This window comes from Cherax quadricarinatus, chromosome 59, assembly GCF_038502225.1.
Source record: "Cherax quadricarinatus isolate ZL_2023a chromosome 59, ASM3850222v1, whole genome shotgun sequence".
In the NCBI taxonomy this organism is placed as follows: domain Eukaryota; kingdom Metazoa; phylum Arthropoda; class Malacostraca; order Decapoda; family Parastacidae; genus Cherax; species Cherax quadricarinatus.
The window spans coordinates 17,343,991-17,359,432 of NC_091350.1; the positions used below are offsets into that span (position 1 = coordinate 17,343,991).

General features: G+C 41.6%; 1 protein-coding gene across 1 annotated transcript in view; it reads left to right on the plus strand.

The window, feature by feature from the left end:
* LOC128698807 (peripheral plasma membrane protein CASK-like) overlaps positions 1 to 15,442 on the plus strand; it is a 380,387-nt gene that overhangs the window by 335,262 nt on the left and 29,683 nt on the right. Inside the window, exon 10 of the mRNA XM_070097823.1 lies at positions 4,599 to 4,720. Within this exon, the coding sequence (XP_069953924.1) occupies positions 4,599 to 4,720 (122 nt within the window). The remainder of the gene's footprint in view (positions 1 to 4,598; positions 4,721 to 15,442) is intronic.

Consider the following 15,442-nt stretch of genomic DNA (forward strand, 5'->3'; position numbering starts at 1 on the left):
AGGACATCTAGTTCAGAGGTTCTAGCGCCTGTAATGAAGTCCCTTGATTAAAAGAGAGAGAGAAAAAGTGCCAATAGTTAACGGGTTTTTTCTCCATTGCCTCATTATTGCTCTGGCATGTAATACCTGGGTCCAATCTCATCCATAATCCTTCTAAGCAAACTTAAGTTATTTTATAGTGGTAAAAATGGTATGTGACCACAGATGATTGGAAAAACAAAATGCAAACACTAGGACAGTTGTTGAAAGGTTTCGTTCCTGGAACGTTAGTCACTTGTTCGTTGTGACTAAGATCCCAGGACCGAAACTTTTCCAGTACAATGCACTAACGTTTATGTGTGCAGTTTTTTCCACTTGGGTTGAAGAACGTGGGTAGTGACTGACAGCGTGACCTTGAGACACTTGGGTTGAAGAACGTGGGTAGTGACAGTGTGACCCTGGGACACTTGGGTTGAAGAACGTGGGTAGTGACTGACAGTGTGACCCTGGGACACTTGGGTTGAAGAACGTGGGTAGTGACTGACAGCGTGACCCTGGGACACTTGGGTTGAAGAACGTGGGTAGTGACTGACAGTGTGACCCTGGGACACTTGGGTTGAAGAACGTGGGTAGTGACTGACAGTGTGACCCTGGGACACTTGGGTTGAAGAACGTGGGTAGTGACTGACAGTGTGACCCTGGGACACTTGGGTTGAAGAACGTGGGTAGTGACTGACAGCGTGACCCTGGGACACTTGGGTTGAAGAACGTGGGTAGTGACTGACAGTGTGACCCTGGGACACTTGGGTTGAAGAACGTGGGTAGTGACTGACAGTGTGACCCTGGGACACTTGGGTTGAAGAACGTGGGTAGTGACTGACAGTGTGACCCTGGGACACTTGGGTTGAAGAGCGTGGGTAGTGACTGACATTGTGACCCTGGGACACTTGGGTTGAAGAGCGTGGGTAGTGACTGACAGTGTGACCCTGGGACACTTGGGTTGAAGAGCGTGGGTAGTGACTAACAGTGTGACCCTGGGACATTTGGGTTGAAGAACGTGGGTAGTGACTAACAGTGTGACCCTGGGACATTTGGGTTGAAGAACGTGGGTAGTGACTAACAGTGTGACCTTGGGACACTTGGGTTGAAGAGCGTGGGTAGTGACTGACAGTGTGACCCTGGGACACTTGGGTTGAAGAACGTGGGTAGTGACTAACAGTGCGACCTTGGGACACTTGGGTTGAAGAACGTGGGTAGTGAAAAACAGTGTGACCCTGGGACACTTGGGTTGAAGAGCGTGGGTAGTGACTGACAGTGTGACCCTGGGACACTTGGGTTGAAGAGCGTGGGTAGTGACTGACAGTGTGACCCTGGGACACTTGGGTTGAAGAGCGTGGGTAGTGATTGACAGTGTGACCCTGGGACACTTGGGTTGAAGAACGTGGGTAGTGACTGACAGTGTGACCCTGGGACACTTGGGTTGAAGAACGTGGGTAGTGACTAACAGTGTGACCTTGGGACACTTGGGTTGAAGAACGTGGGTAGTGACTAACAGTGTGACCTTGGGACACTTGGGTTGAAGAGAGTGGGTAGTGACTAACAGTGTGACCATGGGACACTTGGGTTGAAGAGAGTGGGTAGTGACTAACAGTGTGACCTTGGGACACTTGGGTTGAAGAACGTGGGTAGTGACTAACAGTGTGACCATGGGACACTTGGGTTGAAGAACGTGGGTAGTGACTAACAGTGTGACCTTGGGACACTTGGGTTGAAAAACGCGGGTAGTGACTGACAGTGTGACCCTGGGACACTTGGGTTGAAGAATGTGGGTAGTGACTGACAGCGTGACCCTGGGACACTTGGGTTGAAGAACGTGGGTAGTGACTGACAGTGTGACCCTGGGACACTTGGGTTGAACGTGGGTAGTGACTGACAGTGTGACCCTGGGACACTTGGGTTGAAGAACGTGGGTAGTGACTGACAGTGTGACCCTGGGACACTTGGGTTGAAGAACGTGGGTAGTGACTGACAGTGTGACCCTGGGACACTTGGGTTGAAGAGCGTGGGTAGTGACTGACAGTGTGACCCTGGGACACTTGGGTTGAAGAACGTGGATAGTGACTGACAGTGTGACCATGGGACACTTGGGTTGAAGAACGTGGGTAGTGACTGACAGTGTGACCCTGGGACACCTGGGTTGAAGAGCGTGGGTAGTGACTGACAGTGTGACCATGGGACACTTGGGTTGAAGAACGTGGGCAGTGACTGACAGTGTGACCATGGGACACTTGGGTTGAAGAACGTGGGCAGTGACTGACAGTGTGACCATGGGACACTTGGGTTGAAGAACGTGGGTAGTGACTGACAGTGTGACCATGGGACACTTGGGTTGAAGAACGTGGATAGTGACTGACAGTGTGACCATGGGACACTTGGGTTGAAGAACGTGGGTAGTGACTGACAGTGTGACCATGGGACACTTGGGTTGAAGAACGTGGGTAGTGACTGACAGTGTGACCATGGGACACTTGGGTTGAAGAACGTGGATAGTGACTGACAGTGTGACCATGGGACACTTGGGTTGAAGAACGTGGGTAGTGACTGACAGTGTGACCATGGGACACTTGGGTTGAAGAACGTGGGTAGTGACTGACAGTGTGACCATGGGACACTTGGGTTGAAGAACGTGGGTAGTGACTGACAGTGTGACCATGGGACACTTGGGTTGAAGAACGTGGGTAGTGACTGACAGTGTGACCATGGGACACTTGGGTTGAAGAACGTGGGTAGTGACTGACAGTGTGACCATGGGACACTTGGGTTGAAGAACGTGGGTAGTGACTGACAGTGTGACCATGGGACACTTGGGTTGAAGAACGTGGGTAGTGACTGACAGTGTGACCATGGGACACTTGGGTTGAAGAACGTGGATAGTGACTGACAGTGTGACCATGGGACACTTGGGTTGAAGAACGTGGGTAGTGACTGACAGTGTGACCATGGGACACTTGGGTTGAAGAACGTGGGTAGTGACTGACAGTGTGACCATGGGACACTTGGGTTGAAGAACGTGGGTAGTGACTGACAGTGTGACCATGGGACACTTGGGTTGAAGAACGTGGGTAGTGACTGACAGTGTGACCATGGGACACTTGGGTTGAAGAACGTGGGTAGTGACTGACAGTGTGACCATGGGACACTTGGGTTGAAGAACGTGGGTAGTGACTGACAGTGTGACCATGGGACACTTGGGTTGAAGAACGTGGGTAGTGACTGACAGTGTGACCCTGGGAATGTTACACAATATTTCATTCAATTCAATAAACGAGGACCCATTTTAACACATTATACAGTATCTGCTTTACGCATTATTGCTCTTCCTGCTGATAATAAATGTTTTAATGGGTTAAATTTAGTTAATTAACTCTATATAACCTACGTAAGAAAATGGTGTATCGATTCTCCCTCTTCCCCACACTCTGTGTGTTGATGGACCCGCACGGATTTAGCACTTCTCATAAATTTAACGATAACATTATATTGTAACATAAATCCATTGATTTTATTTGCCGAGTATCACTGCCAGGCGTATGATGACTATTGTAAGGGAACATGTTTTTGTCACGAGACTCGATGTTTAAATATTTGCAGTTTCATGGAACTTTTATCAAATTTTACGTATTTTTTTCAACTTTATTATCCGATTTTACAATACTACAAAAATATGCTTTGATAAAGTTTATTTCTATTCAAACAACAGCGAGGTTTTAAAAACCATCAACAGTACCTTAATTTTGTCGACTATAATTTAATTCCAGTGTCGTCATTTTGTTTTATTAGCCTTGGAATAAACATAAAGGCTAATTAGCCTTGGAATAAACATAAAGGCTAATTAGGCTTGGAATAAACATAAAGGCTAATTAGCCCTGTAATAAAACAAAATAGTTTTTATCATTAGTTAGCCTAATGGTAAATGACTTTGTATTGTTCTTAGATGTATTTCACGAAGATTATAAATGTTAATGTTAGCCTTGTAATAAAAATTAGTCACAGGTAGTTTAATAATGATCAAACTAATCACGGAGCTTTATTAGGTATTTCATAAATGCTAAAAACTTCATAACAATGAGATAGTCTTTAGACTATTAATAATGCTGAAGTGAGTTAAGTTGTGGATTAGAGATTCAGGTTTAGAATCATAAGTAGAAGAATTAGACACGTGTACAATATCTGGGTGTCTTTATTATCGATGTTTCGCCATCCAGTGGCTTTATCAATATAAATTCAAGGATATAATGTGAAGACAGTAGAACTGTATACAAAAGATGAGGTAATCAGTCCCGCAGCCTTGGAGTTAGTGAAGAGCACCGTAGTCGTGAAGAGTCAGAAGACTACGATACTCTTCACTAACTCCAAGGCTAAGGGACTGATTACCTCAGATTTTATATATAGTTCTACTGTCTTCCAATTACGGCCTTGAATTTTTATTGATAAAGCCACTGGATGACGAAACGTTTACAATAAAGATACCCAGATGTTGCACATGTCTAATTCTTCATCTTGTCGGTAATGTATATCATACATATACAAAATCATAAGTGGGTGTATGTTTCCCCCAGGAGCAGTAAGCGTGGTGCTGGACTCCCTGGACGACATCCAGTGCCTGCAGGAATGTCCTGTCAAGGACCGTGACTTCCTGCTCTCCGTCCTGGAAGATACACAACTCCACGCCCTCCTTGACGTGAGTACCATCATGTTAGTTCTTGCGCCAGGCTCTGCCCCACGTCATGTAGACGTCGTTATAAGAGTGAAATACATGTCAAAGTCATTATAACTGTGAAGCAAATTCACCATTCCTAGACCGAGAATTGTGTCATTTGAATGCTTCACCTTAATATGAATAGCAATGAGTGCCAATAATGATATTTTGGTTGATGGTTTACCAGAAAATATGAGGTTTAAATACACCTTGAAAACTTGTTTTCCAAGCTTTAAGACACGTAATACTGTACTATTTATTTACACGTAATATTTTATAATAGTACGCTCGTGTTTATGGTTGTTTTAGCAATATTCGCTTAGTCAGTTCCTAATCTGATCGTAATGATAAGTGCACGTGTGTTAAGCTCACGTGTGTACTGATAACTGCACGTGTAAATGTTTACTTTCATCACGTTCTTTCCTACGTTCACGTTAAATTTTCTACTTTCACATACCTTAACAATTTACTCCACCAACGTTTTCAACCTCTATAGAAAATCTCCCAAAAGAACCGTGTCATCGGCAGACAGTACCTATCAACCATGAGGTTGCTGTAGTGCAATCTTCTGTGTAGAAAATAGTATATGGGGAAGAGTTAAATCCATATGAATATAACATTTGAAGAACGGGAGATAATGAAATTCGATCCAAGGGAGGAGAGCTCGTATTCCTTGAATCATGAGTCCTTCACCGGCACTTTCCTTGGAGGGTTGCAACGTGAGAGCAGAAGAAACGCCAGAAAGTTTCGTAACTTTTAGTAAATTACTCTGGTGAAAAACTACCCTACTTAATCTTCTTAACCTAACTTAGTTTCTCGTTCCTTGTTAAAGAGACTGAGAGATCAGGAAGAAACCTGCAGGTTAATATTTATCCCAGGACAGGTAATATGGGTGGAGCTTCAGGGTAACATTTATCCCAGGACAGGTAATATGGGTGGAGCTTCAGGGTAACATTTATCCCAGGATAAGTAACATGTAGTTATCCTTGGTGCAATTGCAAGGTAATATTTATCCCAGGATATGTAATATGTAATGATTCATTGTGGAGCTGTAGAGTAAAATTTTTCCCAGGATAGGTAGTATGCAGTTATCCTTGGTAAAGCTTTTATTACGAGGGCATATTAATGAAATCCAACAACAATAGAAAATTATACAGATGAGTCTGTCTACGGAAGCCTTTATACTCAACACTGCAAGTCAAGGTTGTTGAACACTGCGAGTCAAGGTTGTTAAATACTGCAAGTCAAGGTTGTTAAACACTGCAAGTCAAGATTGTTAAATACTGAAAGCAAGGTTGTTGAACACTGCAAGTCAAGGTTGTTAAACACTGCAAGTCAAGGTTGTTAAACAATTCACGTCAAAGTTATTAAAATACTGCATCTAAGTTGTTAAATACTCCAGGTCAAGGTTGTTAAATGCTGCAAGTCAAGGTTGTTAAACAGTGCAAGTCAAGGTTGTTATATACTGCAGGTCAAGGTTGTTAAATACTCCAGGTCAAGGTTGTTAAATACTCCAGGTCAAGGTTGTTAAATGCTGCAAGTCAAGTTTGTTAAACAGTGCAAGTCAAGGTTGTTATATACTGCAGGTCAAGGTTGTTAAATACTGCAAGTCAAAGTTGTTAAATACTGCAAGCCAAGGTTAAATACTACGAGTCAAGGTTGTTAAACAGTGCAAGTCAAGGTTGTTATATACTGTAGGTCAAGGTTGTTAAATACTCCAGGTCAAGGTTGTTAAATGCTGCAAGTCAAGGTTGTTAAACAGTGCAAGTCAAGGTTGTTAAATACTGCAAGTCAAAGTTGTTAAATACTGCAAGCCAAGGTTAAATACTACGAGTCAAGGTTGTTAAATACTGCAAGTCAAGGTTGTTAAACAGTGCAAATCAAGGTTGTAAAATACTGCAGGTCAAGGTTGTTAAATACTGCAAGTCAAAGTTGTTAAATACTGCAAGTCAAGGTTGTTAAACAGTGCAAGTCAAGGTTGTTAAATACTGCAAGTCAAGGTTGTTAAACATTACAAGTCAAGGTTAAATACTGCAAGTCAAGGTTGTTAAACAGTGCAAGTCAAGGTTGTTAAATACTGCGAGCCAAGGTTGTTAAATACTGCAAGTCAAGGTTGTTAAATGCTGCAAGTCAAGGTTGTTAAGTACTGCAAGTCAAGGTTGTTAAATACTGCAAGTCAAGGTTGTTAAACAGTGCAAGTCAAGGTTGTTAAACAGTGCAAGTCAAGGTTGTTAAATACTGCAAGTCAAGGTTGTTAAATACTGCAAGTCAAGGTTGTTAAACAGTGCAAATCAAGGTTGTTAAATACTGCAAGTCAAGGTTGTTAAACACTGCGAGTCAAGGTTATTAAATACTGCAGGTCAAGGTTGTTAAATACTGCAAGTCAAGGTTGTTAAATGCTGCAAGTCAAGGTTGTTAAATACTGCAAGTCAAGGTTGTTAAATGCTGCAAGTCAAGGTTGTTAAATGCTGCAAGTCAAGGTTGTTAAATGCTGCAAGTCAAGGTTGTTAAATACTGCAAGTCAAGGTTGTTAAATACTGCAAGTCAAGGTTGTTAAATACTGCAAGTCAAGGTTGTTAAACAGTGCAAGTCAAGGTTGTTAAATACTGCAAGTCAAGGTTGTTAAATACTGCATGTCAAGGTTGTTAAATGCTGCAAGTCAAGGTTGTTAAACAGTGCAAATCAAGGTTGTTAAATACTGCAAGTCAAGGTTGTTAAATGCTGCAAGTCAAGGTTGTTAAATGCTGCAAGTCAAGGTTGTTAAATACTGCAAGTCAAGGTTGTTAAATGCTGCAAGTCAAGGTTGCTAAATGCTGCAAGTCAAGGTTGTTAAATACTGCAAGTCAAGGTTGTTAAATACTGCAAGTCAAGGTTGTTAAATGCTGCAAGTCAAGGTTGTTAAATACTGCAAGTCAAGGTTGTTAAACAGTGCAAGTCAAGGTTGTTAAATGCTGCAAGTCAAGGTTGTTAAATGCTGCAAGTCACGGTTGTTAAACAGTGCAAGTCAAGGTTGTTAAATACTTCGAGTCAAGGTTAAATACTGCAAGTCAAGGTTATTAAACTCCGCAAGTTAAGGATGTTAAAAACACTGCAAGTCAACCATATTAAAAAAAATATTGACCAACCTCTTTGTTAAATATATATACGATATTACTCCCAGTTGCTACTGCTAATTTGATAAAAACTGAAAGTTCACAATACCATGGCTGGAACATGTCACGAAAAACCCTCACTCAGAGGAGGAACTTTATGACGACGTTTCGGTTTGTCATGGACTATTGTCAAGTCATAACTAGTTCATTAATTTCATGTTTAGCACTCGGTTCAGTGAGAAGAATTAGAGCTTGTTGTTCTGAAAGTGATTGTCAGTATTGTTAGGTCGGTCATACATTGTCTGATTGTCAATATTGTTAGGTCGGTCATACATTGTCTGATTGTCAGTATTGTTAGGTAGGTCATACATTGTCTGATTGTCAATATTGTTAGGTCAGTCATACATTGTCTGATTGTCAGTATTGTTAGGTCGGTCATACATTGTCTGATTGTCAATATTGTTAGGTCGGTCATACATTGTCTGATTGTCAATATTGTTAGGTAGGTCATACATTGTCTGATTGTCAGTATTGTTAGGTCGGTCATACATTGTCTGATTGTCAGTATTGTTAGGTAGGTCATACATTGTCTGATTGTCAGTATTGTTAGGTAGGTCATACATTGTCTGATTGTCAATATTGTTAGGTCAGTCATACATTGTCTGATTGTCAGTATTGTTAGGTCGGTCATACATTGTCTGATTGTCAATATTGTTAGGTCGGTCATACATTGTCTGATTGTCAATATTGTTAGGTAGGTCATACATTGTCTGTTTGTCAGTATTGTTAGGTCGGTCATACATTGTCTGATTGTCAGTATTGTTAGGTAGGTCATACATTGTCTGATTGTCAATATTGTTAGGTAGGTCATACATTGTCTGATTGTCAATATTGTTAGGTAGGTCATACATTGTCTGATTGTCAGTATTGTTAGGTCGGTCATACATTGTCTGATTGTCAATATTGTTAGGTCATACATTGTCTGATTGTCAATATTGTTAGGTAGGTCATACATTGTCTGATTGTCAGTATTGTTAGGTCGGTCATACATTGTCTGATTGTCAGTATTGTTAGGTAGGTCATACATTGTCTGATTGTCAGTATTGTTAGGTAGGTCATACATTGTCTGATTGTCAGTATTGTTAGGTCGGTCATACATTGTCTGATTGTCAGTATTGTTAGGTAGGTCATACATTGTCTGATTGTCAGTATTGTTAGGTCGGTCATACATTGTCTGATTGTCAGTATTGTTAGGTCGGTCATACATTGTCTGATTGTCAGTATTGTTAGGTCGGTCATACATTGTCTGATTGTCAGTATTGTTAGGTAGGTCATACATTGTCTGATTGTCAGTATTGTTAGGTAGGTCATACATTGTCTGATTGTCAGTATTGTTAGGTAGGTCATACATTGTCTGATTGTCAGTATTATGTAGGCCATACATTGTCTGATTGTCAGTATTGTTAGGTCGGTCATACATTGTCTGATTGTCAATATTGTTAGGTCAGTCATACATTGTCTGATTGTCAGTATTGTTAGGTAGGTCATACATTGTCTGATTGTCAATATTGTTAGGTAGGTCATACATTGTCTGATTGTCAATATTGTTAGGTAGGTCATACATTGTCTGATTGTCAATATTGTTAGGTAGGTCATACATTGTCTGATTGTCAGTATTGTTAGGTCGGTCATACATTGTCTGATTGTCAATATTGTTAGGTAGGTCATACATTGTCTGATTGTCAATATTGTTAGGTAGGTCATACATTGTCTGATTGTCAGTATTGTTAGGTCGGTCATACATTGTCTGATTGTCAGTATTGTTAAGTAGGTCATACATTGTCTGATTGTCAGTATTGTTAGGTAGGTCATACATTGTCTGATTGTCAGTATTGTTAGGTCGGTCATACATTGTCTGATTGTCAGTATTGTTAGGTAGGTCATACATTGTCTGATTGTCAGTATTGTTAGGTCGGTCATACATTGTCTGATTGTCAGTATTGTTAGGTCGGTCATACATTGTCTGATTGTCAGTATTGTTAGGTCGGTCATACATTGTCTGATTGTCAGTATTGTTAGGTAGGTCATACATTGTCTGATTGTCAGTATTGTTAGGTAGGTCATACATTGTCTGATTGTCAGTATTGTTAGGTAGGTCATACATTGTCTGATTGTCAGTATTGTTATGTAGGCCATACATTGTCTGATTGTCAGTATTGTTAGGTCGGTCATACATTGTCTGATTGTCAATATTGTTAGGTCAGTCATACATTGTCTGATTGTCAATATTGTTAGGTCGGTCATACATTGTCTGATTGTCAATATTGTTAGGTCGGTCATACATTGTCTGATTGTCAGTATTGTTAGGTAGGTCATACATTGTCTGATTGTCAGTATTGTTAGGTAGGTCATACATTGTCTGATTGTCAGTATTGTTAGGTAGGTCATACATTGTCTGATTGTCAGTATTGTTATGTAGGCCATACATTGTCTGATTGTCAGTATTGTTAGGTCGGTCATACATTGTCTGATTGTCAATATTGTTAGGTCATACATTGTCTGATTGTCAATATTGTTAGGTCGGTCATGCATTGTCTGATTGTCAATATTGTTAGGTCGGTCATACATTGTCTGATTGTCAATATTGTTAGGTCGGTCATACATTGTCTGATTGTCAATATTGTTAGGTCGGTCATACATTGTCTGATTGTCAATATTGTTAGGTCGGTCATACATTGTCTGATTGTCAATATTGTTAGGTCGGTCATACATTGTCTGATTGTCAATATTGTTAGGTCGGTCATACATTGTCTGATTGTCAATATTGTTAGGTCAGTCATACATTGTCTGATCGTCAATATTGTTAGGTCGGTCATACATTGTCTGATTGTCGATATTGTTAGGTCGGTCATATATTGTCCGATTGTCAATATTGTTAGGTCGGTCATACATTGTCTGATTGTCAATATTGTTAGGTCGGTCATACATTGTCTGATTGTCAATATTGTTAGGTCGGTCATACATTGTCTGATTGTCAATATTGTTAGGTCGGTCATACATTGTCTGATTGTCAATATTGTTAGGTCGGTCATATATTGTCTGATTGTCAATATTGTTAGGTCGGTCATACATTGTCTGATTGTCAATATTGTTAGGTCGGTCATACATTGTCTGATTGTCAATATTGTTAGGTCGGTCATACATTGTCTGATTGTCAATATTGTTAGGTCGGTCATACATTGTCTGATTGTCAATATTGTTAGGTCGGTCATACATTGTCTGATTGTCAATATTGTTAGGTCGGTCATACATTGTCTGATTGTCAATATTGTTAGGTCGGTCATACATTGTCTGATTGTCGATATTGTTAGGTCGGTCATATATTGTCTGATTGTCAATATTGTTAGGTCGGTCATACATTGTCTGATTGTCAATATTGTTAGGTCGGTCATACATTGTCTGATTGTCAATATTGTTAGGTCGGTCATACATTGTCTGATTGTCAATATTGTTAGGTCGGTCATACATTGTCTGATTGTCAATATTGTTAGGTCGGTCATACATTGTCTGATTGTCAATATTGTTAGGTCGGTCATACATTGTCTGATTGTCAGTATTGTTAGGTCGGTCATACATTGTCTGATTGTCAATATTGTTAGGTCGGTCATACATTGTCTGATTGTCAATATTGTTAGGTCGGTCATACATTGTCTGATTGTCAGTATTGTTAGGTCGGTCATACATTGTCTGATTGTCAATATTGTTAGGTCGGTCATACATTGTCTGATTGTCAATATTGTTAGGTCGGTCATACATTGTCTGATTGTCAATATTGTTAGGTCGGTCATACATTCTCTGATTGTCAATATTGTTAGGTCGGTCATACATTGTCTGATTGTCAATATTGTTAGGTCGGTCATATATTGTCTGATTGTCAGTATTGTTAGGTCGGTCATACATTGTCTGATTGTCAATATTGTTAGGTCGGTCATACATTGTCTGATTGTCAATATTGTTAGGTCGGTCATACATTGTCTGATTGTCAATATTGTTAGGTCGGTCATATATTGTCTGCAAAATAATGAAATATTTCCAGTAGTCATAACTATTCATCATTTAAACCTAATTATCAAGTCATCTTATAGGAATAATTAATATAATATCTTCTAAATGACTCGTATGGCCTGTCATTCATATTCAGTTTCAGTATAGTTTAATACTCTGCCGTGCATGACTACACTGTCTCGGTACACTGCCTTGCATGACTGCACTGTCTCAGTGCACTGCCTTGCATGACTGCACTGTCTCAGTGCACTGCCTTGTCTCGGAACACTGCCTTCTTGGTTACACTGTCTTAGTACACTATCTTCTTGCCTACTCTGTATCAGTACACTGCCTTTTATCTCTACACTGCCTTCTTGGTTACACTGTCTCAGTACACTGTCCTGCATGGCTACACTGTTTCAGCACACTATCTTCTTGGCTACACTGTCTCAGTACACTGCCTTATATCGGTACACTGCCTTCTTGGTTACACTGTCTCAGTGCGCTGCCTTGTCTAAGTGCACTTCCTTCTTGGCTACACTATCTCAGTACACTGCCTTGCATGGTTACACTGTCTCAGTACACTGCCTTCTTGGAGACCTGAAGGATATCTGGAGGAAGTTTTTGAGGGTCAAAGCACCTGCGGCCCGATCCCAGACCAGGCCTCCTGGTGGATCAAGATCCGAACAGACTGTTACTACTACAGCCCGGCTGACCAAGAACTAACTCGAGGACTTGAAGAAAATCTACGTGAAAACTTAATTTGGACGTTTGTCCTGGATGTCTCACAAACAAAAAATATTTTACAGCCTTAGTGCTCCCACATCACTAGAACAATATATTAATGCATCAGCCGTTTTAAAAAATTACATTACTAACAACAGTAACATTAAACTTAACATTAGTTTAGTTACTCTGTATGATCGATTCTCTGCCCCTTGTATGTAAAAAATAATCTTGGCAAAATTCATATAACAAGAGCTCATGATGTGTTATACATCACTCGATGGAAATACAAAAGCAGGTGACAGGTAACTATCATAGATTTTAGTAGTAAAGTTCCTTGTGTGTGTACCTTGTTTGTTTTGGTGGTGGTGAGCATGTCTTATCACACATTGGTTCCAGCATCTGATGCCAGATCGACACGATTTTTGCCAAAGACGAGACGAAGACACTGCACAACACCTCAGTGACCTCAGTGGCAGACGTGTAGGTGTTGGAGAACGTGCTTGTGTAAAGCAGCGTGAAGTTGTTGGAAAAAGTGCTTGTACAAGGCAGCATGTTGAGGCAGTTTCAGTTTCAGTTTAATATCTTTATTATGCAGCCTATACCCATCCTGTGGGTGGTAGTCAAAAGATTACAGAGGTACATAATGGGTCCAGGGACTGGACCCCAAAGTTATGATAGCTGAACTACTTAAAAAGGTAATGAACTCCAGGTAGATCTGGTCACAATTATGGCAAGTTACAAAGGTAATGAATCAGCCTCACTCATATACATGGTTACAATCATGAACAAATTACGAAGTAATGAGCCACTGATACGTCCACACCCGGTCACAATTGTAATGAGTTATAAATACAAATAATTAGTGGGTCACACACACACACACACACACACACACACACACACACACACACACACAAGAATGGAACCAGCAGAGGTCAATCAGAGCAGAACAGAGCAGCAAGGGCAAGCATACACACAACTATCCTCAGAACCCCACAACCTATCGCACCATCCCAACACAAACTACAATCCATACCCACAGCTTCCACCCAACACCCAGCTATAGAATCCCACAGTACGCTACCAAGTCTCCCACCCTCACAGGCCCCCCAAACCACAGTGTTGGAAAGGAAACTGAAGGTATGGTGCACAAACACGAGCAGAGGCGCTATGTGTACCCCTAACAACAATATTCAATACATCTGTCGAAACAGGGACATTGCCTGAGGCATGGAAGACAGCAAATGTAGTCCCAATCTTTAAAAAAGGAGACAGACATGAAGCACTATACTACAGACCAGTGTCACTGACATGTATAGTATGCAAAGTTATGGAGAAGGTTATCAGGAGAAGAGTGGTGGAACACCTAGAAAGGAATGATCTCATCAACAGCAGCCAACATGGTTTCAGGGACGGGAAATCCTGTGTCACAAACCTACTGGAGTTCTATGACATGGTGACAGCAGTAAGACAAGAGAGAGAGGGATGGGTGGATTGCATTTTCTTGGACTGCAAGAAGGCGTTTGACACACTTCCACACAAGAGATTAGGACCAAGCAGGGATAACAAGGAAGGCACTACAATGTCAGGAAGACAGCAGCGAGTCATGGTACATGGCGAGGTGTCAGAGTGGGCACCTGTGACCAGCGGGGTCCCACAGGGGTCAGTCCTAGGACCAGTGCTGTTTCTGGTATTTGTGAACGACATGACGGAAGGAATAGACTCCGAAGTGTCCCTGTTTGCAGATGACGTGAAGTTGATGAGAAGAATTCATTCGGTCGAAGACCAGGCAGAACTACAAAGGGATCTGGACAGGCTGCAGACCTGGTCCAGCAATTGGCTCCTGGAGTTCAACCCCACCAAGTGCAAAGTCATGAAGATTGGGGAAGGACAAAGAAGGCCGCAGACGGAGTACAGTCTAAGGGGCCAGAGACTACAAACCTCACTCAAGGAAAAAGATCTTGGGGTGAGTATAACACCAGGCACATATCCTGAAGCCCACATCAACCAAATAACTGCTGCAGCATATGGGCGCCTAGCAAACCTCAGAACAGCATTCCGACATCTCAATAAGGAATCGTTCTGGGCCCTGTACACCGTGTACGTTAGGCCCATATTGGAGTATGCGGCACCAGTTTGGAACCCACACCTAGTCAAGCACGTAAAGAAACTAGAGAAAGTGCAAAGCTTTGCAACAAGACTAGTCCCAGAGCTAAGAGGTATGTCCTACGAGGAAAGGTTAAGGGAAATCAATCTGACGACACTGGAGGACAGGAGAGATAGGGGGGACATGATAACGACATACAAAATACTGAGAGGAATTGACAAGGTGGACAAAGACAGGATGTTCCAGAGATGGGACACAGCAACAAGGGGACACAGTTGGAAGTTGAAGACACAGATGAATCACAGGGATGTTAGGAAGTATTTCTTCAGCCACAGAGTAGTCAGGTAGTGGAATAGTTTGGGAAGCGATGTAGTGGAGGCAGGATCCATACATAGCTTTAAGCAGAGGTATGATAAAGCTCACGGTTCAGGGAGAGTGACCTAGTAGCGACCAGTGAAGAGGCGGGGCCAGGAGCTTGAACTCGACCCCTGCAACCTCAACTAGGTGAGTACACACACACACACACAAGCACAAGCACAAGCACACACACACAAGCACAAGCACACACACAAGCGCACACACATAAGCGCGCACACACAAGCGCGCACACACACACACACACACACACACACACACACACACACACAAACACAGACACACGCACACACACCCACACACAAGCACACACACACACACACACACACACACACAAGCACACACACACACACACAC